The 22,952-nt window shown below is 35.6% G+C and overlaps 1 protein-coding gene across 2 annotated transcripts; it reads right to left on the bottom strand.

Annotated features, from left to right (window-relative positions):
* Nucleotides 1-2,181: 2,181 nt before the first annotated feature.
* Nucleotides 2,182-22,634, bottom strand: LOC140747328 (protein glass). Of its 2 annotated transcripts, none has more exons than XM_073079716.1 (10): nucleotides 22,411-22,634; nucleotides 14,862-15,091; nucleotides 13,829-14,022; nucleotides 11,463-11,574; nucleotides 10,283-10,432; nucleotides 8,592-8,990; nucleotides 6,323-6,540; nucleotides 4,706-4,789; nucleotides 3,297-3,401; nucleotides 2,182-2,503 (listed from the first exon to the last, which is right to left on the bottom strand). In XM_073079716.1, exons 2-10 carry the CDS (start codon nucleotides 14,997-14,999, stop codon nucleotides 2,428-2,430), a joined length of 1,476 nt encoding a protein of 491 aa, XP_072935817.1. In that variant the 5' UTR covers nucleotides 15,000-15,091; nucleotides 22,411-22,634; the 3' UTR covers nucleotides 2,182-2,427. The 2 variants fall into 2 exon arrangements, with proteins under 2 accessions (XP_072935817.1, XP_072935826.1); XM_073079725.1 differs by having other exon boundaries at nucleotides 10,283-10,417; nucleotides 22,411-22,633.
* Between the last annotated feature and the right edge of the window lie 318 nt (nucleotides 22,635-22,952).

Below are 22,952 nucleotides of genomic sequence, written 5' to 3'. Positions count from 1 at the left end.
CATTACAATAATTGTTGTATTGCTCTTTAGTTGCAAAAACTGTTATAGCGTGATTTTTAATTTAAAAAAAAAAAAAAAATATGATTATCTATCAAAAGGGTTTAAATTAAAACAAACGCCTTTTGTATACATATATTTTTATTATGCATTTTGATTTAGAAAGCATAGTCCGCGCCAAACTGCTAGTCCGCTCTGAATATAAAAAAGAGTCGCGTCGAATAGCAAATTGTACATATCTGCGAGATGAAGACAGCGCGGGACCCCTCCAGGCACCCGCCGCTGCCTGCTCTCGCCCACGGGTACATAGCTCCGTTAGTATGCCCCTACGTTGCTACGGAATACAGGCTTGTAGTTGTGCGCAACAACTTCAGAGCAGACTAGCAGTTTGGCGCGGACTATAGATACATACATGTTGATATAGATTATTATAGATAAAATATACTTACATAACTATATATCTACGCACTACAGCATAATACTGATATTTGAGGTATTCATCATCAAGTGTAAATGAAGAAAAGACACAATTTTCACAAGTAATCAATATTATAAGCTTCATACGTAAGCGTAGCAAAGAATAATATAACATAATTGATAATAATTAATATACATAGGTACATGAACATTTTGTTATCCAATTTATTGACAAAACAAAGAAATACAACCTCTATTATTGATTATTAATAGTGCTAAAGCTAATATCAAACATACAAAAGTGACTAGAACAACACAATTTGAGATATAAGTATTTGTATGTCACTGGCTTTGTTCACTTGATCCGATTTTTAGAACATCTAAATTTAAATAGAGTTAGTCCTAAAGGTGATTTATTAGTTAACCGGAATACATGCTGATGTGTGTACGGTTTTTCCTAAAACTTTAATTAATAAATAATATATTAATCGATATTAATTAGAGATCCCTAAGTATCGAGCAGGTATTCCCCAGTCACGAGAAACTCATATTTTCAGGAAATAACACTAGCTTGGTGCACATTTATCATTACTTCCCAGATTTTGATCCTTATGAGCAGCACTATCAGATAGTGGAATAATATAGAGGGTGGATTTTTTTTCAAAACGAACTCGATTCCCGGCTAGGGAAAAAGTTATTTTAAAAAAGTAATGATGCAGTTTTAGTTTTTACCAAAATCAGCCTCGTAACTCCTTTCAGCATTTTTTGCTAATCCTTATAGTTTCGGATTTGGCCCTGAAGGTCCGTTTGAAAAATTCACCCTGTATACTGATTTCAAGAATCTATTACATTTTGGTTTAGCTGGCAAGTATAACGTGTTGGCAAATTTAAGGTTGGCAAAATTTACTCTTATAAACTTAATACTTAGAAGAAGAGCTTTTTTGGCACCTTCTGTGAACAAACGGTAATATCTTCGAAGAAAGTTAATTCCACATATTATGTCACGTACATGGGAAAGACTATCGTGCTATAATGATTTTACATTCCTAGTTCCATAATGTAAGAACCTCTAAAAATCAGACCAAGGGGATACCATTATTGTGTTCATATAATATACATTGGTATTAACAAACTAATATTTACAATTTACTTTCTTCTTCTATATTTACAAGAAAGACTAAGCTATGAATATGTACTACTATGTAACTACTTAGTTTTAGTTTTCTTTGATTGTTAATACTGATGATTATAAGTTCATAAATATTATACTGTAGACATAATGTAACACATTTTTGTCTTCGTTGTCCGAACCAACTTAGTTTAAATTCAGAAAATATACATATATTTTACAATATTTTAATGAATTTTATACTAGTCATTTACGAAATCACCGGTTTCAGAAGATTGTCTCCGAATTAGGTGTAGTAAAACTTTGGCTGGAGCCACAAAGCACCTTCAGACGCATATTAAGTTTCAGCTAAATTTAACTGCATTACATACGAATAAGTCGTAATATTTGGTACTGGATGCAGAGTTAAGACTCTAGACAATCTTTTCACTGGAAAGTGAGGTTGTCAAATTCTACAAGCTGTCGAAATGTAACAATCCTTTTGCTTAACAAATCCGAAATAGATGGTATAATAAGGATTTCACTGTGTGACAGATTTTGCATAAAGACGATGTAAGTCGAGCTAGATATATCCCACAGAGAAAACTTTAATATAATCCGCGTTTGGCAAAGAGAGATCTCCCGCCGTCTCAGTTCGGAGCTTGTATATATGCAGATGTTTAGAAAACTTCGTTAGCGTGATTCAGCAGCGCCATCTCTTAACGAGTAGCGGGAGGTCGCCACACGTATGTTTCTTTTATGTATGGTCAGACACACCTCTGCTCCATTACCACCAATAGTCCATTACACCAAAACTTGTCCCATAATATGCACTTTAGGAATGTTCACACTGAGGGCCACACGGCATCACGATACAGCTCGCACGCGCCGCAGCGCCGCGCGCGTCAGCCGAGCTGCGCGCCGCCCGACACGTTGCCGTGCACGCGCATGTGCCGGTTCAGGTTGCCGGACTGCGAGAACCTTAGCAAACAAATGACAGAAATATACTATATTTTTATTTATTTGTGTACACAGAAACATAATAAAAAAGAGCATTATAGAGAAATATAGTACAGAGGACAACTTATTCCAACCTGAAATTTCTTCCAGCAGCCCCTATGGTCGGAAAATTTATATGATAGGCAAACATAGTGTGCACAAAATAGATATGGTAAGATAGATATCATAGACATATAAATATATGCAAATAAATACACAAAATATAAACAATAATATATACACATAATATACACATATATACTATTTTTTAAGATTGAAGAATAAAATGAACAAGCAGTCGCATCCACCCACGAACATCTGTAACCAAACCTACTTCCTAAAAGTTTACCTGAAGTGGTAAGAGGTATATTGCTTTTCATTAAGACAAATACTGTCGCCTATTATGTAGATCAGCCAGCATAGCAATAGCAAGAAAAATATAAAAAATCTAAATATTGGTTGCCTGGAAGAAATCACTATTTAGTGATAAGGCCGCCACTTACGCGCGTACCTTTAATTATTGTAAATATTTTGTATTTGTTACTATAAATTTGGTGTACAATAAAGAGTTTTTGTATTGTATTGTATTGTATATTGCATTAGTTATCTCGGTTTGCATTGCTACCTTATTTTCTATGCCACTGAGATTTTAAGCGACGACGGTTTTTATGCAATGCTTCAAATATAACTTTTTTAATGTACCTCCTTACTCTATCATTCTGTTGTCATGCGTAATAATAGAAAAAAAGCGCATAAAATAAAATGTCATATTTACCTTAGTAGGCATAATTTACATTGATACGGCTTTTCCCCTGAATGAATTCGAAGATGTTTAGTCAACGTTGAACTATCTGAAAACGCTTTTTTGCAGGATCTACACCTGAAACAAAATGTTAAGTTTAATATTCGTCGGACCCGCGAATTCAATTAGACGAATTTAGACGAATCCAACGACACGGCATAATATATAAAAAAATCCAACACGCCGTGTGGGCTGAACGGTATGCCAAAGAATATATCTTCGCTCATAGATATAGTACTTACTAGCGGTGGTCGTTAAAGTTTTTTCCATCAACGAAACGTCAACGTTAATTTTCGTTGATCAACTAGTTAATTTCGTCAACGAGTTAATGTGCTACAAATTTCAACTTGCATCAACAATAAACGGTTTTTAAGTATGCTGCAACGATAAACGCGTCTCTGCTGACGTGCGGTAAATGTTATTTTAGAAACAATTTCACGTAGTGTGTATTATAAATATCAAGAATTGAAATAAATATCAATTCTCGATATTTCTAATTATTCATTAGGAAATTATTAGATATATTCTACATAATTGGAGTTTAAGTTAAGTTAATATACCGAAATAATTCGCCAAGTACGAGTCGAACTCGCACATAGTGGCTTCCGTACTACCAAATGTTCATTATTTTAATTCATTTTATGATTTTCAACAATACTTAGTCATATGAAACAACAATAGATGGCGTTGGGGTGACAATGGAACGACGATTATACGTAATCAAAGTATAATAAAATGAAAATAAGTATATTAAAATATATTTTATGGTTCTTATTTGTATTTATTATAATACCAGTTATAGTAGTAAACGTATTGTAAAAATTTCAACCGTCTTCCTAGTACAGTTTAACAGTTAGATCGAAAAATGCCGAAAAAATCCGGTTTGTTGTATGGAGACCCCCTTTAATATTCAACTTTATTTTATTTTTAGTATTTGTTGTTATAGCTGCCATCGTTATGCCTCCTCTGTCAAAATTTCATATGTCTATCTATTACGGTTTATGCGGTAGAGCCCTGTGACAGACGGACAGACGGACAGACGGACTGACAGCGAAGTCTTAGTAATAGGGTTCCGTTTTTACCCTTTGGGTACGGAACCCTAAAAACGATACATGCTCATCTGCTACTCATATATTATAAAAAAATATATACATTGTTTTTGTTTTATTTTAACGTAAGTTTAATTCTAAACAAAATAAAATTTACGTTGAAAATAACGAAAGTTCCGTTCAACGTCGATGACGTATTTAACTAGTTAATTTCTATTGGGTTAACGTTGATTGGTTAAAAGTGAATCAACGGTTGATTTAACTAGTTCGTTGATTCAACGACCACCGCTAGTACTTACTGCCCTCATGTATAAGTTACTCTATGATACTTACTGGTACGGCCGCTCCCCGGAATGCGTCCTCATATGAGTGGTGACGCTTGAACTTTGACTGAAGCGTCGGTCACAAATTGGGCATCTGAAACATATTCATTTATTCCTTTTCATTGTTATATTTTGTAAATTTGTTCAAATTAATTACATTGACTGTTATTACATTTAAAGGAAAAAACAATCAAAATCGAAAATAAAAATCACAAATTCTCGAACATCCCTTATATAATTTATTTTTTATTATAATGACCATAGAGACTAGACTAAGCCGTTAGTAGCGTCCTCTAGCGTAGGAAACGTAAGATACGTGTGGAGCTGTTGACATCAAACATTTTAGTGAATACAACACCGAAGTGAGGGCACTGGGCAATACTATGTAACTTTGCATTAATATTATTGCCGTAATATATAAATAAAAAAGAATGTTATTATACGACTCCAAATGTAAGTATAATACGATAAACTTTAATGTGGGCGCTTGTGGGTAGGGTTGCCACCTTTCTTTTCTACAGATAAAGTATATTGATTATTATAGGTTAGAAAATAAAGTACATAGTATCAAAATAAAGTACATTTATTTTTCTCTATTAATATATTTAAGTTAAGGGATGTCGCGCTGGCGAGTGACGACATCGATTCAGCACCAATCGATAAATGTCGTTTAAAGAAAAAATACTTACGACTAAACTTTTAAATCAAATCATGCGAAATAAAGTATTTTCGTGTACTTTATTGTTCTCTTAAAGTATAGAGTACAATTACCTCAAATAACGTACAATACTTTATTATAAAGTACGGGTGGCAACCCTACTTGTGGGGGACATACTCTTTGTGGGTGACGGTTATTCGAAAACAGTCATATGTTTTCAGCTAAAGTGATTTTTCAATTTCCTCAAATAAAAGTCTTTAGTTTTGATGTTAAATTAATAAAATTACGATCTTAAAAACAATATTGGTCAATAAAATTAATATTTTTCACATTATTATTAGCAATCATTTGTTAACTATTGATAAATTAAATAGAATAGTTAAAATCTTCCATTTCTTTTTTTTTTTTGACAACCTAGCAACATTATTATGGCCAGTGGCGTCTAAAAGTTTGTCGGTCGGTTAATGTTTGATAACTTTTCATTCAATTAATACAAAGGTCTGGCTGCGAATGAAAAAGTTTTTCCCTTATTTATACGGTTTCATCACGCTTTGTGAAAGTTCCCTTAGAATAAACAAGTTACAATGAGTAGGTACCTAACGTTGCTATACGACTCAACTTTGCAAAGTGAACCTTAGTCAATGAGAAGTTAATGATTTATTATATTTTAGATCACGTAATTGGGAGTCCCATTTCGGATTACATTTTATGTTACGCCGTGACCACAATCCGAGTAACTGGGTCAAAATATCAGCAATAAAGAAAAAAAGAAAATAAAAGTCTAAACTCTAATATAAACTCTAACTAAGGGCGACTAGTTTCTGAATGTTTACCATAGGTATGATAAGAGGTCTAGAATATTTATAATTTCCGAGTCGGTAAAAACAAAAAAGGTCTATTTGTAGAGTTTCTAGCTTTTGCTGAGACACGCGTCATTTTAATAAAGTATCAGTTTAAAACCATACATACCTAAAGGGCTTCTGGCCTGTATGCGTCCTAACATGTGCAGTAAGGTTCGCTGCCTGGGAGAAGCTCTTGTTGCAGTCCCCGCAGCGGTAGGGCCGCTCCCCGGAATGGGTTCGTAAGTGTGTCTTCAGGGTACTGGGTCGAGCGTAGGTTTTGCCACAAATTCGGCAAAGGTTTGGCTTCTGTTCGTCGTCTTCTGAACAACCGCTGAGGGCTCCCACCTGGATTTATGTTAATAATTTAGAAAATGTCACTTGTCCTTTAATACAACACCAATATGTAGGTACTAGGTACGTAGGTATATAGACCGTGTAAAACTGATAGTCCGCTTTGAATATAAAATGAATCGCAACCTGCTCGCAACAACTTCAGAGCGGACTAGCAGTTTGGCGCGGACTTTAGGCTGAGAACGCACTGCGATTAAACGCGACTGATTTATTGTTACATTTTGGCCGCGGCTTGTTTAAAGCGCGGTTTTTTGTCTCCCATAGTAATTGTATGGTGGCGCATTGATATAAAGTAAAGATATGTTACTGACAAAAAAGAGACAACAAATTCCTTTCACAAGTAGTAATAAAGAGCAAACGTATGAATGAATCTTAAAACGGAATATCAAACACTAGTTGTCTTTCTTTATCACATTGTTCCAATAGCTCTGTCACTCAAAATATCAAGTAAGCAAAATAAAAAACGTGCATTTGTGTATCAATGCGCTTGCGGTTCGCTCACTTATTTGTGTTGTTTAGTGGGCATGTAACATATCTATAGTTTTAAATATTATTGGTTTTTTATTCAGTCTCGATGAACGAGCGATGAAACTAACCCCACGTGCTGTTCGCCTGAAATCCATGATGAGACTGAAATAAAATTAAGTCAAAAGAAAACCGCATTGCGTGTTCGTATGCGTTTTGGCGTTTTCAGCTATTTTTATTCAGTCTGCGTTTAACCGCAGTGCGTTCTCGGCCTAACGTAGGTATTTAAAGTTACTATTCATTAATTAAGAATTAAAGTTAATTTAAAGTTAGGGACTAAAAGGTGTCTAAAAGGAACGCCAATACGTATTTGTTATCACGAGCGTTTATTGTCGTTAAACCTTTTCCGTTCAATAAAAAATGAGGCAAGAATTACCTTCTTACTCTAAAGTTAAACTTTACTTAGGCTGAGACCGCACTGCGATTAAACGCACGCGTTTAACCGCAAGACTGAAACCGCTAAAATATAAAACATATTGCTTTCTATACAAGTGCACGCACTAGTGACTTTTTCAGTCGACTGATTTATTGTTACATTTTGACCGCGGCTTGTTTAAAGCGCGGTTTTTTGTCTCCCATAGTAATTGTATGGTGGGGCATTGATATAAACTAAAGATATGTTACTAGTGGGTAAAACATGAAATATACAAAATACACCAATGGGAGTGAATCGACTCCAGCCGCTCTCGCGGCGGCGTAGTAACTGACACGTATGTATGTCACTGTATACGTTTAACGTCATTATTTTAGTCTTCTAAGCCTCAAAATGCCTTCTTGGGCAATGCTTAAATGTACAAATTATGCAAAAAAAATACCCAAGATTCATGGAATCACATTTCACAAGTAAATGAGGAGAAATCATTATATCTTGATTGTTTTTCGTGCTTGGTCCGCTATAATTACGTAACTGACAAAATAGAGATAACGTATTCCTTCCACAAGTAGTAATAGAGAAGCAAAATTTACGTACATATTTACGTATGAATGAATGAGTTACTTTCGGGTAAGCAAAAAGAAAAACGTGTATTTGTGTGTTTAGTGTAACACTTATTTGTGTTGTTTTGTGGGCAGGTAACATATCTATAGTTTTAAATATCATTGGTTTTTTATTCAGTCTCTAACCCCACAACACGTGCTGTTCGCCTGAAATCTATGATGAGACTGAAATAAAATTAAGCCAAAAGAAAACCGCAGTGCGTGTTCGTATGCGTTTTGGCGTTTTCAGCTTTTTTTATTCAGTCTGCGTTTAATCGCAGTGCGGTCTCAGCCTTATGAATTAGATTATAAGTAATCTAAAAAGTTAAATAAACGCGATCGAGCTTTAGATGGATGAAAGTGAGTTAGATATCTTGCGCGCCTCGTGCTTTGTAGAATATGATTATTATATCACGAGTATATAAGAAGTATTACATTTTTCAAGCATTTATAAACATCCTTTAAGAATTGGAACATACCCCGTACTCTCCTTACTTAACATTGGTTAAACATATGAAATCATTTGCAAATTTTGACTGACTTACCTGAACTTTCCCCGAAGCGTTAACACACGCAGTATAACCGTACTCCTGAGGATGCATCTGTCCTTGGTGGTTCAGAATATACCCATTGCCTATCGGATCCTTTTGGGTTTCTTGCATGTACATTTTAGAAGGCGACCGCTTCAGCATCGGCCCCATAGTCTTTTGGCTTGCAAAGTTCGGTTTTTGCTGGAATAGGTAGTTCGCGTTTGGCTTCTGAGAGTTTTGGATGAGAGGCTTGAATGTTGATGTAGCGGTGATCAGAGGGTCCGATTGGTTCGGTGCTCGGAAGTCGGCTGTGAAGGAGTAAGTGGCGGCTGGGTAGGAAGTGGGGATCACGTTTTGGGTTTGTGGATAGACCACGTTCACTGATGGCGTTGCTGCGTTTTGGTTCCATTGTACCTGTGAAAGAATATTTAGTTATTCATTATCAACATCCACAGCTGGGCTCCCCTCAGAATAAGAACGTTAGCCCATAGTCGTAACGTAAGTCATGTTTTGTGGTAATCGGGTATTTTTTAATCGTTGTCAACCCATTACTGTTATACTACTGCGCACGGGTCTCCTCTCAGAGTAAAAGGGGTTTTAGGTCATAGTCCATCGTGCTGGTCAAGTGCATAGGTGGATAGACTTGACACATCTATGAGAACTTTTTACAATAGACAGGTGTGTGAGTTTCTTCACGATGTTTTACTTCACCGTTATAGTAATTGATATTTAATTTCTAATACGCACTACTTTGAAATCTGAGGTGCATTCCTGGGGTTTGATTTTCGGACCCGCGGATTGAGAGATCATCTCTGATTCTTTTAAGTGACTTTTAGAATATTATTAACATATAAATCACAAATTTCCAATCACGATGAGCGTTGGATTACCTATAACCAAGTAGGTGTTTTTTGTACGTGCCGCGCCACAATTGAAAAGTTTGTTAATAACAAAAGTTTTCTTTTCAAAAATTATAAACATGCGACATTAAAGAGAAACTTTTCTATTGTTAAAATTTTTGCTTTTTAATTGGCTTCGCTAAGGGAAATTTTTTAAAAACTCAAACTTGGAAACATTGACTGAATAGGAAGCCATATTGTTTAAAAAGTTTGTTTGAACCTACTTTATGATAAACAAATGTATATTAATTAACTTATGATTATGTTCACCGGTTGTTACCACGGAAATTGCTGAAAATTTACTAGTTTGCGAGAAATGGGACGCGCTCGGATACAAGTCGCAAACAATGCTACATAAATACAAAGAATCGCGGAGTAATTGACGAATATAAAATATACAGCCGAACATAGGTGGTAGAACTCTTTGTGGTTCGACTCCGGCGGCACCACCGCCACACCTATTTCTGCCTCATAACAGCAGCGTTAAGCGATGTTATATTCTAGTTTGAAACGTGTGGTAAGGGAGACATACTTGTCCGAGGCGTTCCAGGTTAATCCTTAGGGGTAGCGGAGCATTTTTGTTCGACCTCAGGTAGGTATATATAAGCCTATCTGGGGATGATTACGGATGTCCATGCGCGGTAGTAGCCACTTACCATCAGGTGAACTGCATGCTCGTCCGCTATTCCTGTATTATAAAAAAGTCTCCCTTACCACAGCAGCGCTCAACACTACTGTCGTTGATTGTCGCCGGAGTCGAATTACAGAGAGCTCTACCATCTTCACAATGAGAGATATGTTACTTACCTGGGAACAAAGCTGGTCTGGTGGACAGCCGTGCATGGTCATGTTCATGGAGACATTTACACTCATGGTGGGGAAGAGTGGCGTGCTGCCATAGTGCTCGTAGTACGGGTAACCACTACCACCGTTCACCACCATCTGGCCCCAATCACACTAAATGTTATAGAAGAATGTAATGTTCTAAGTTATACTTTAATTAACCAAAAGGATCACTGTTTTCCAAATATAAAGAAGTCCCTAAGCTTAATTCAATTTAAGATTTCGAGGCATACCTAATGGCGTCGCTCTACACATCTTAAAATTTTAAAGCTTTAATCATATAACATTGAATTCTATTCTATTTATTTTACAAGTTTTTCATTAATATTATTGTTATGGTATGTATGGATAACATTTATAGTACAAATAATACAATCGTTTAAGTTTAAATTCTATTCTATTACCAAATTGCAATAAGTAGTTATTGGATATAATGTCTTATATAATACTATGCAGTTGTATTATATTACGTTTAGGTAAATAAAACTGAATATAGGTATAGAATATAGTATAGGTATAGGTAAACTAAAATATAGGTTGATCTAACCAGAAAGACATAGGTAAGTATGAAAGAGATTAAAAATCAATTCAATTTCGAGTCTCTCGGCGAATGACCGCAAAATGCGGTTTACTTTTAAACTCATTTGCCACACGTATTCACTTACTTGTTACCTAATTACGCATTTTCTTAACTGAACAATAACAAGAAATACAAATGTATGAAATCTGTTTTATGTTCATATATGACTTAAATAATCAAATGTAATGAAATAAAATATGTGAAATACTTAGTTAACAACAAAAAACTTTTTTACATTTTTTTATTTATTGAGTTACCTAGTCTGTTAGGATGCCTTGCATATTATTAACATACATGGCTTATTTGTACAGTCGATTAAATAACTCTGTACCTGGTTTATCCCAAAGCTCTATATTTATTGCATCCCTACATCAAAGTGAACCGCGAAAATATCATAACGACTAAACATCTAATTAAGGTTTCAGAACATGTAGGTATTCGGGATTAATCTCCGATACCGTATTAATTACAATCATTTCATAACGGGCCGCCCTTTATGCTACCCTAATACCCCGTCTCTATCTAGCAACGGGTTGTGTGTGTGAGTGAGGGAGATGACTATACCTGTGGCACGGTCTCCGCGCAGTCCCCGTGAACGACGGCGTGTTTCAGGGAGAGCAGGACGTCCGCGGCGTCCCCCCCGCCCCGCTCCCGGCAGTCGCCTCCGTTGTTCCTGCTTCAATAGAAATTTAATAACCTACGTAAAAAGAGGGTTAGAATAGTTAAAAGCCTATGTTTATCTGCATATATGGGAGTGTATCTGTCTATGGCCAGAGAGATGCTTGATAACAAAGCAATAAAAAATATTAATTTAAATACACTGATTCCTTCTACCTGTATTTCATAAAAGTCATAATTATGTATAATGATTTTATAACTGGAATAAAAATCTCAGTCTCAATGAACAAAGGTTTTAAAATTTTTGAAAGTTGTATTTTTCATTGAGGAGCTCAAAATTTTTAAAAAATTGCGCTTTGAAGTTTGAGGTAGACAACGAGTAGATCAAATGGTAAATGGCCAATGTAATAAGTACAAGGTTTACATAATACTGACAGAAAATTAACTTTTAAATGAATATATACTAAAAATTAATAATTCCATAATTAAAAAAATCCGTAGCATCTACGGCGTAGACGTTAGACATCAACGCACAATGCATCTACGTGTAACAGCATAACTTCGTAGCACATTGATGCACTACACTACCCTTACCAGGAGGTTTTACGTTTCGACAAATATGACTGTTTTGGTATTTGTTTACGTATTTGCCCATACAAATTCCAATCAGCGCCCCTAGCGGATTGTGTCAGAACTAGGAAATCGTATGGGCCAATACGTAAACAAATACCAAAACAGTCATATTTGTCGAAACGTAAAAACTCCTGGTAAGGGTACTGTGCTACGTATTAACGTAGCCTCCGTAGCTTATATAATCGTTCATTACTTCTTGAACTTTTTCTAAAGCTCCCTCAAACAGTGACATAACGTGAAGCTTTTGAAGAAGCCGCATAAAGAAATCTTACTGCCGCAGACTCGTGACTTTAAACATCTGTGACTTGCGTTATGGCGATTGCGTCGACAATGCATTACGTTTTGCGACTCTTTTTCCAAAAGTATCTACGACGTGAATTCAAATGTGTGCATTTAGTCGAATCCTGCTTCAGCTTAATCATCGCGTTGATCGCTAATAATAAATGTAGCAGATCTGCCGAGGCCCTTACAGATATTGTTGTCCAATACCATTGTCCACTACTTCGTATTACAAACATTTTTTAAATGTATGGACACTATTCTACCTGTTTATTTGCTATAAAATAAAAAAAAATAATATTTTATTATTTCCCGCTTAGGTAAGGCGCTACAAAACCTTTTATATTACTCTTTTGAAGAGAAATACAAAATTTGACGAAGGAAACTATTGATTGTTTCCACCTTTAAGTACTGAAACATCATTTAACATTTCAAACGTTCAGCTTTTTTCACTTTAAAACTTACAGCCCCACACTTTATTCCCTAATCCGTAGGTACAGGACATGAACACACATCATTATCATTAACCCATTACTGTCCCACTGCTGGGCACGGGTCTCCTCTCATAATGAGAAGGATTAGGCCATAGTCCACCGCGCTGGCCAAGTGTGTATTGGTAGACTTCACATAACTTAGATATTTTTTTTAAATCTCTCAGGTATGCAGGTTTGCTCATGATGTTTTCCTTCACCGTTTAGCAAGTGATAACTAATTTCTAATACGCACATAACTTTGAAAAATCAGAGGCGTGCCTGAGATTTGAACCTCGGGCCACTCGATCGAGAGGCCGAGTTTCTTAACCACTAGGCTATCACTCGCATTGGACACACACTGATACACAAACACACAGACCCAGAATAGATATTTAAATTAGCATTTATATGTTTATCTGTCCGCGGATTCGATCCCGGAACCGTCTGTGTATCCTACCCATATGGTGATTATTCTTCCCAAGAAACTTATGTCTTACTTCCAGTCTCAAAGCCGGCGATACATAGTAATCGACTTCTTTGGTGTTGCAAATATCCATAGGTGATTGTAATTACCATCTAGTGCCTCGTCTGCTTATCGCTAGGTTTAAATTTATGCCTTACCTCTACTTCAGTTTTAGAACAGCAATGTCTATTTCGCCTTATAATAGAAATGTTAAATACTGCTATGATCGCTACCCCTGTGGACTAAATTGGAATGTCTCGGAAAAGTATGTATCCTTTACCACATCCTTTTAACTAGAACACAGCAACAATTAACACTACTGTTATTAGGCAGAAGTAGGTGTGGCGGTGGTGCCGCCTGGGTCGAACCACAAAGTATTCCCACCTTGATTGCGGCTATCCATGGCCACTTATCATCAATTAAACATGCTCGTTAGCTACGTCTATAATTAAAGAATGACTTACTTGTACCCAGAGCACGGTGAGAAGGGAAACAGTGAAGGGAGCGGGTCGAGCTCGAGGGGGGCTAGTGAGAACGAGCCCATGTCCTCTGCCGGCCACGGCTCGCTCACATCGCCGAGGGTCACGTCGCAAGGCGCGATGGTCTCGCTTAAGGCGTTGAGCTCGCCGTTCTCTGGGCAACAGGTCTCGGGTTCTTGCTGCAAAGGTAAAAAGATTTAGCACAAAATTGGTTACAGTGTGTTGGATAGATAAAGGACTCGTGTCTGGAGACTTGTGCCGGGACAGTATTAAGTTAATAATGATAAAGAGACAATCAATCCTGTTAAATGTATTCGTTTGTGTTGAACCTGTTAATAAGGCTTAGTTTCCGTTTTAAGCTTAACCATCATCGTTTTAACAAAAATTGAGTAAAGGTATATCACTATATTTAGTTTAGTCACTAGTGATAGGGTGATATCAGTCGTTTTATTAAGGAAAAATCTGTTATGTTTATTAATTTTGGGCTATATGACACAGTTCTTGACTGGACTTCGCTGCCACCGACAAGAATTTACAAACATATTTACATAAGTGTCTATTCAGATGGGGCAGGTTCATAAAGGCCGGAGGCAAATTTTAATTGAGATACCTTATAAAATTCTGAAAGTCGTGAAGAAATAACAACAATAATATCTCAAAAAACATTAAAACAAATCAAAGTATAATTTTTTATCGCTAAGTCTGTCCTTAAAAAGCCAATGTTGTTAAAATCGGGCTTGCCTTTACCGTAGGACCCCTATATAACGACCTATTCCTAGGACTAAAATAAGCTTTAAAAATGGTACTGAGTATCATCTCACAATTAAAATATAGTCACTGAACAGAGAGCTTTATAATGCATGTATTTAAATTAGAATAATAATCATAAACACCGTCAGAAACAAATTAGGATTTCTGAAAAAAACTTCAAAAAAAAAGAAGGAGGTTTTCAATTTAACTCCATTTTATAATTACAAATGATAATTAGTATTAATACTGGTAATTGTTTAAAACTAACCTGACAGCACTCCTCCTCGGGGAACTCTCGCAGCGGCCCGTCGATGCAGGTGCAGGGCTGGAGCGGGTCGCAGCAGAGGCTCTGGTGGCAGTAGTCGGGCAGCCCGAACTGCGGGTTGTTGGGCACGTAGCAATCCATGGCCACGCCTTCTTCTCGCGCGCATCTCACCGCGCAGGGCGGTACGGAGGCTGCTCACTGTTTCCGTCGCTTGTAGTCGCGGTCGGCCATTGCTTTGAATGGAATGGTAGGTATACTTAGTTTATAGTGTGAGATGTGAGAATATGCATGTAGATTAAACTGGTAGACGTAGGTACCTAAGTTTATCAAATGACGTCGATTTGACGAGACAAAAACTTTGGGTTAGGTTAGGTTATAAAAAAAAGGTTAGCTCATTGCTTCCGTCGCTTGAAGTCGCAGTCGGCTATTGCTTTGAATGGAATGGTAGGTATACTTAACGATTGCATATCGATGTTTAATATTATGTATAGTACTGGAGACTTACTAAATTCTTAGACGTAGGTATAGTCTGCGCCAAACTGCTAGTCCGCTCTGAAGTTGTTGCGAGCAGGTGTTGTCATACATTTTTTAATGGCGACGCGATTCATTTCTATATTCAGAGCGGACTAGCAATTTTACGCGGACTTTAACTTAGTTGGTGGAATGACGTCGATTTGACGATAGAGGCTTTAGGTTAGCAAGATGATATACGAAGAAGATAGAAGTAGTGCATCGTAATGCAGTAGATTAAACTGGTAGATGTAGGTACCTAAATTTGTTGAATGACGTCAATTTTACGGCACAGATGCTTTAGGTTAGAGAGTGTGATTAGTTCTAAATGTTACCCGATAGATTCTTAACCGCTAAGTGTTTAAATAATTAATAATAGTAAACACAACAACACATGCTTAATTAGTTAGGTAACATCATTGCTATATCATCACAGGTTGAAACACAACTGAAAATCTACCCAGGTAACATAGATCGGGTGAGAAAAAAGCTTATGTTTGAACTTTTGTGTCCTAGGAATCCAAAATACCAATAATGTAGAAGCCCTTTTGAATTTCTTTATTCCCAATATTTTGTACCTAAAACCGAGTATCGTAAGTACACTTTAGCTGCATATTAAAAGAATTCCACGATACCTAATATTTGTCTAAAATCATACATAATAGGGAGGTACGTTGCCAATCCTGAAAACTAAGTTAGAAGTTAGTCTTTGAGTCTCGCTTACTATATTTGTCACGCCTATATATTTATAAAAGAAGTACATTTACTATCCTATTCGTAAAAGTTATTTTTTTACAGTGTCGAACAATAATACGTCATAATTATATCTAGGCAACGCCCACGTACATCCCGATTTAAGTAAGATATTGATTTTAAATGTTATGTAGGCGGAACGGTCTAGTTTTATATATATTGAGTAGGTTCAACTCCGTCGGCACCACCCTCATACCTATTTCTGTCTTATAATTGCAGTGTTAAGCGCTGTTGTGTCCTGTACCCTTACCAGGAGTTTTTACGTTTCGACAAATATGACTGTTTTGATATTTGTTTACGTATTGGCCCGTATGGGCCAATACGTAAACAAATATCGAGTATGATTTCCTAGTAAAGTACGATTTCCTAGTTCTGACACAATCAGCTAGGGGCGCCGATTGAAATTTGTATGGGCAAATACGTAAATATATACCAAAACACTCATATTTGTCGAAACGTAAAAACTCCTGATAAAGGTACTGGTTTGAACGGTGTGGCAAGGGAAACATGCTTTTCTGAGGCTTTCCAGCTTAGTAGTCAGGGGTAGGGGCGCCTGTTGCCGACCTCAGGTAAGGATCAAATCTTATTGATCTTATAGGGTTTGATTACAGATTGTACATGGGCAGTAGCCACTTACCATCAGATGGACTGCATGGTCGTCTGCTACTCCTATATTATAAAAATGATAAGTTTTTTGTATAATTAATTAACTCATAATTTCTAAATATAATATATAACTTAAAGGTGACTGACTGACATAGTGATCTATCAACGCACAGCCCAAACCACTGGACGGATCGGGCTGAAATTTCGCATGCAGGTAGATGTTATTACGTAGGCATCCGCTAAGAAAGGATTTTGATCAATTCTACCCCCAAGGGGATAAAATAGGGGATGAAAGTTTATATAAATCTTCTTAGTTAATAATATTAATTCGTAACGCGAGTGAAGCCGCGCCTCGTTAACTAATAATTTTATTGAATATAGGTACTGAAGTAAGAGATTCACAAATAGGTTAATAATCAACTTATTTTCACATATTGCAAGCTTCAATTGAAACATTTTTGCAATTATGTGGGGGATAGAGTTCGTATTATTTTCGTTATACCCCGGTTACCATATTTTACACGTAACTATAATTATATGTCATATTTTGCTACATCAATATCGCTCATCTTAATATTCTCAATTTATTTCTGTAATCTACACTAATATTATAAAGAGGAAAACTTTGTTTGTTTGGTTGTAATGAATAGGCTCATAACCTATTGGATCGATTTTAAAAATTCTTTCACCATTCTAAAGCTACATTATCCACGAGTAACATATGCTATATTTTATATGAAATATATTTGATAAATAGATTTTGAGGCGGTACAAAGTTTGCCGGGTCAGCTAGTATCTAATATAGCACAAAAAGATCATATCTAGTCAATGGTTATAATCGTAATCATTAAGCTCTAAGTATATTTCTTTTAAATCTTTGACAGAAAATATTATACTGTAGTTACTAATTATTTACATAATTAATAATGTTCACGTAAAAAATAACATGATTTCTAAAATCCGTATATATGAAAATGAAATAACTGATCGTAATTTCAAAATATGATCTATGCGTTAACTATAAGCATCATATCTAAATATTTATTCCGAAATGCTTCCAGCAATACTTAACAGAGAAAATGTTACACACCTAGGAAATGGGAATTGTGACTTAAACTCCTGTGACTCTGTCGAATAGTCTATTCCTTAAAGGGTTAATGATGAAGGACGAAAGAGAAAGAACTTATCTTTGCTAGAAGCAATGTGAAATTATGATTAGAGCTCTGCATTCATGCAACTGACTCGTTAGCTACAGTTATCATATATAAAATAGTGTATATTATTTATGTTAATATAATTCTAAGTAAAGCTTTGTCTAGATGAAGCAGCTTTTACAGACAAGCTGCTTGTTTAGGAATGAGAATTGATAGTGAAACGTAGTAAAATGCATGCGTTTATTGTACCGTTGTTATCATTATGTTAAGATGAAATATGAAATTCTTCAATACTGAAAATCCAGTGGTGATTTTTTTCCTTATTTATCTGACTGTGAAGTGTAATGTTTTTCGAACGTGTGTTTGTGTTTTTTGCATACGTTACAGGCCTAATAGCTTTCAACATATCTCTAACGGCTTAAGGGGGAGCCGGAAGGGGCGGTCCGCCCCGGGCCTCCGATTCTGGGGGGTCTTCAAATAACAGGTCGTCAGGACCAAACAATCTATGAAATGTGTTTCAGACAGCGAAAAAAAAGGTCAGCGAATCACAGGCGAACTTTTTACCCTGGAGGCTTCCTATCAACTTTCCGCCCCGGGCCTGACAACCTTAGTCCGCCACTGCAACGTATGTATGAGGTGCCGCCGGATGCGTCTAAATCGTGGGAGTGACATTTCAGAGGCCCTACATGGTAGTACCCTTTTAAAAACAATCATAGTTCAGGTAAGGTTTATTTCAATATTGCATCAACAATATTTTGTTTCGTACCACCACCTCCTTAAAACAGTTTTGTTTTATTCCTGCCCAGTGACGTAAACTTAAACCCTTATCAGGAGGCACGGCAGTGCCTCCGCCAAGTCGAGCTTCATTTTTCGCTTATCCATTGTATAAAACAACTGAAATTGTCATATTTCGCATAAAAAATGAAATTTACTGTCAAAAACAAGAATGAATTATTTCGACCGACATCATACAAAATAGTTTATTGTAATATTACAAAAACAATCGTACTTTAACGAGGTCGTGGTACGATATTTCAATGTATGATTAAACATATATTGTGTTAAGAGATAAGAGATAATATTGTTTCAGTCGTTTTTTATAATTGCTACTATTTATACGTAGCCTACGTAGTATATGCCTACGGGGGCACTTGTAAATTATCAATTATAATATTTTTGTATTTCTTATGTCAGATATTGATAAACAATCTATATTTTTTCTGACCAGAATCTTGTCAATTACGGATAATAAATTTATAACTAAATAACAAGAAATTATTAGAGCTAAAATATATACAAATTATTTCTAATTAACAATATATACAATCAAAAGTAAAAAAGATAAAATCATAAATAAAATAAACCATCTAAAATTGCCGTGCGAGGCATGGTTCCCAAAACGAAATCTACATATGATTATTTCTAGTACGCATAAAATTACAGTTATCAATCTTTGGCAGACAAAACATTACATTCATTGAATATTACTAACGAGCACCACCGAATGGAAAATGTTTTTTGCACGTCTCGGTACAATTTCTTCACTATCTTTCTTTAACGACTTTATCGTAAAAAGGGTAATTTCGAGTAATCCCCTCTTAGTCTCCAATTTCATGTTTCGTCGTACGATGGCTCGTTCCGGCGGATATCGACGTGTGACTCAGACGGACGGTGTAACCGTTTATTATTAATGGATTCAATAAATTATTGGAACAACCAAGCCGATTGGAAAATAATTCAGGTGAAATGTGAATTAAAATTACGTATCTCGTGGTTGTAGAGTCTCTTTCGGTATTTTATGTCAATAAAATTGAGTTTTCTTATTATTATAGAATCTTTCACAACATTTTATGGAAATTAAAAACGTATTTAGTGATTATAGGGTATCTATTGATATTTTTTCAACGTAAATAACTTGGGGTTAGCGGTTTTAGCATTTAAAAGATTTCGATAATTTCAATCTGAAATATTTTTATTTTCACATTATACTTGATGTCAAGTTTTAGAAAGACATTTTAAAGAGGTAGCCCATATGGCTTATAGCTAATCTAGTTTAATTTTATTTTTTAAAGTCTTATTTTACTATTACTTCTTAGAATTTTTGAGTGAAAGCTCATAATTAGGTCTTTAGTCGCTACGATTCACAAGTTCAGACTAACATACAGAAAAAAATAATTATAAATTGTTTTTTATTCGTATTATAAATAAGTTAAGGTAGATAAGAGATGTCTGTAGCACCGACCACTTATCATCAAGAGAAGTATATGCTCGTACGCTACTTGAGTTTCTTACAAACACTTACTTTAATGGCAATTTCCCATAGTTTATGCAAAGACTGATATTGAGAGCTTAGTATGCTAAACTATGCTTATTCTTAATTAGGCCTTTAAACCTGTGGTGGGGCTATCCTTATTAGTCAGATGTTTCTTTGGATCAGCTGAAGGCATTTTTAACCGACTACAAAAAGGAAGTGGTTATCAATTCGGCCGGTATATATTTATTTTACATTCATACATTTTACATTCATATTAGACACGCTGTTTACGTCGTCATCCAGCGAAATATATTGAGCGCCGACTTCAGAAATATGTACTAAACCAACATTTATTTCAATTATTTTTTACTTTATAGTGACATTTTTTTTTTATAATATAAGAGTAGCAGACGAGCATGCAGTCCACCTGATGGTAAGTGGCTACTGCCGCCCATGGACATCTGTAATCAACCCCAGATAGGATTAGATATTCCTACCTGAGGTCGGCCACAGATGCGCCGCTACCCCTGAGGACTAAGCTGGAACGCCTCGGAAAAGTCTGTCTCCCTTACCACACCCTTCAAACCGGAACACAGCAGCGCTTAACACTGCTGTTATTAGGTAGAAATAGGTGTGGCGGTGGTGCCGCCGGAGTCGAACCACAAAGGGTTCTACCACCATTAAAACCGACATAGAAGTCGATTGATTTTTTTTTTAATTTTATTTTCTCAATCTTTTACAGACCGAAAATAACCTCGATTCATTTTCTGTTTATTTTTTTAATTATATCCATTGAAATATAATCCACTTGATTGTAAGTGGTCTCTTCAGCTCATGGATATCTGCAATAAACCTAAAACAGAGTAGGATTTTCACCGGGGTCAATGACATATGCGTTGCTATTCTAAGGAACGAATTCTGACAAATGTATCTCTGCTACGCTACCTAGCAATCCAAACTAGTTTAAACAGCATTAGAACCACTGTTAAAGGAGATAGGTACGTCAGTGGTGCCGTCGCAGTCGAATCACGAATTGTTTAAGGTACTTTAACCACATCACATTTAATCTATTCTAGTTTTATTCCTTTTAATTAAACACTGTGTGTATAAGACAAAATAACATGTACTAAATAAATATGCTATATTCTAGATGAATGACTAGACTTGGATAAGTCGCATATTAGAATGCCATCAGGCTACACACTCAAACTAATGAAAGGGAGACAATTCAACGCCATAATAGTACACAAAAATAAAAAAATGTAGAGTTAATACTTAAATTTAACGGTAGACCAATTTTTAATGTAAGTACCTACACAAATTCTTATTTTATTTTTATTTTGTATAGGCCACCGGCGGCACTTACAAATTGTCAGGTACAATTTTCTGAAACTACTACCGGATCGGAACGCGACCTTAATATCATATGAACCGACCTAAGTGCTTATTTATTACATTTCAGACCCGAAAACTACCCTTAAGTGCTAGACCAGTATGCTACTACAACTAAACAACGTTATTACAACTCAAAAATAACATTATCAGAAAAACCATGATTTTTTTAAAACAGTGAAACCACAAATACATAATAAATTTTGATATAGCGGTAATTAAATACTTAGGACTTAGTACCTACAACTACTTTTAACTTCAAAAATTATGAATAGGCGCCTAAATAGGTACGTATAAAATGGTTTATTATAAAAATGTCGGTAATTCCTAGGCATTTTTGATATTATTTCTTAAATCTCAAATGTGTATGTTATTGAAGTCCGATATAAAATAATAATACTCGTAAGCTGTAGGATCTTAGCAATCTTTTTTATCAAATTCAGAATCTGTTTTTATAGCAACACTGAAAACATCGCCTGAAAACATCTATCATTTCGCAACCGAATATTTCTTATCACATATTTTTCTTATAATTAACAATGGTAATTACATGTAGAGCCATTTTAAAGAAAATCCACTAAGGAATAAAAAAACGAATATACTACATCAATCTAACGAGAATTATAACTATTGATTGTTATTTTAATTTATTGTGTGCGTATGTTGTAATTTATATATTTTACTATAATAAATGGAATATGTTATAAACACTTTGATAAATCCTGAATAAAAATGAAATATTCCTTCAAAATAAGGTTCACTATTGGATGCGAATACGACACAATGGGAAAGTTAATGTCATACTTTTAATTAAATTTATTCCCTTCTTTCGATTCACTGAAGCACTGTGTAACACTTCTAAAAAGAAGCAATAACCCCTTACCTTATATGTAAAGTGATCCGAAACAAATATCCAAAATTACGAGCAAAAATAATTTGTTAAAACACATCACAAAATCACAGTTTCACAAAACACCTCCGCGTACTAATTAAATTAACGTATCGATAGTGTGTTATGGCAACACTGTCTAGTGGGTGATAATATTTTAATTATCATTTTGGATGGACGAACCCTTGCAGGCTAATGTTGGTGACTAAATGACTATCTCAAGTGTGTTAAGTGCAAGTCCGCGCCCCTTCGTAATTGGCTGTTTGTATCCAACCCCTCTGAAAAAAAAAACATGACATATTGTGCGCGGGAAAGTCGCTGTCATCGCGTATCAGGTTATGGCGCGGAAGCTCCGTTTTTGTGGTGAGAACCGTTTAGTGATCTGATACTATTTAGATGAGCGAGGTCCAATCAGGTGGACGTTTATAATTGAATCACTTTGTTCGGTATTGAGTGGCGATTAAGTTTGGCAACATAGATTAGCAAAGATTACTCACTCCTAACAAGAAAATGTACCCAGTTTTGAGAATTGAAAT

This window comes from Epargyreus clarus, unplaced genomic scaffold, assembly GCF_041222505.1.
Source record: "Epargyreus clarus isolate Ecla_fem2 unplaced genomic scaffold, WU_Ecla_fem_2.2 ptg000002l, whole genome shotgun sequence".
In the NCBI taxonomy this organism is placed as follows: domain Eukaryota; kingdom Metazoa; phylum Arthropoda; class Insecta; order Lepidoptera; family Hesperiidae; genus Epargyreus; species Epargyreus clarus.
This window is presented reverse-complemented; position numbering and strand designations above follow the sequence as displayed.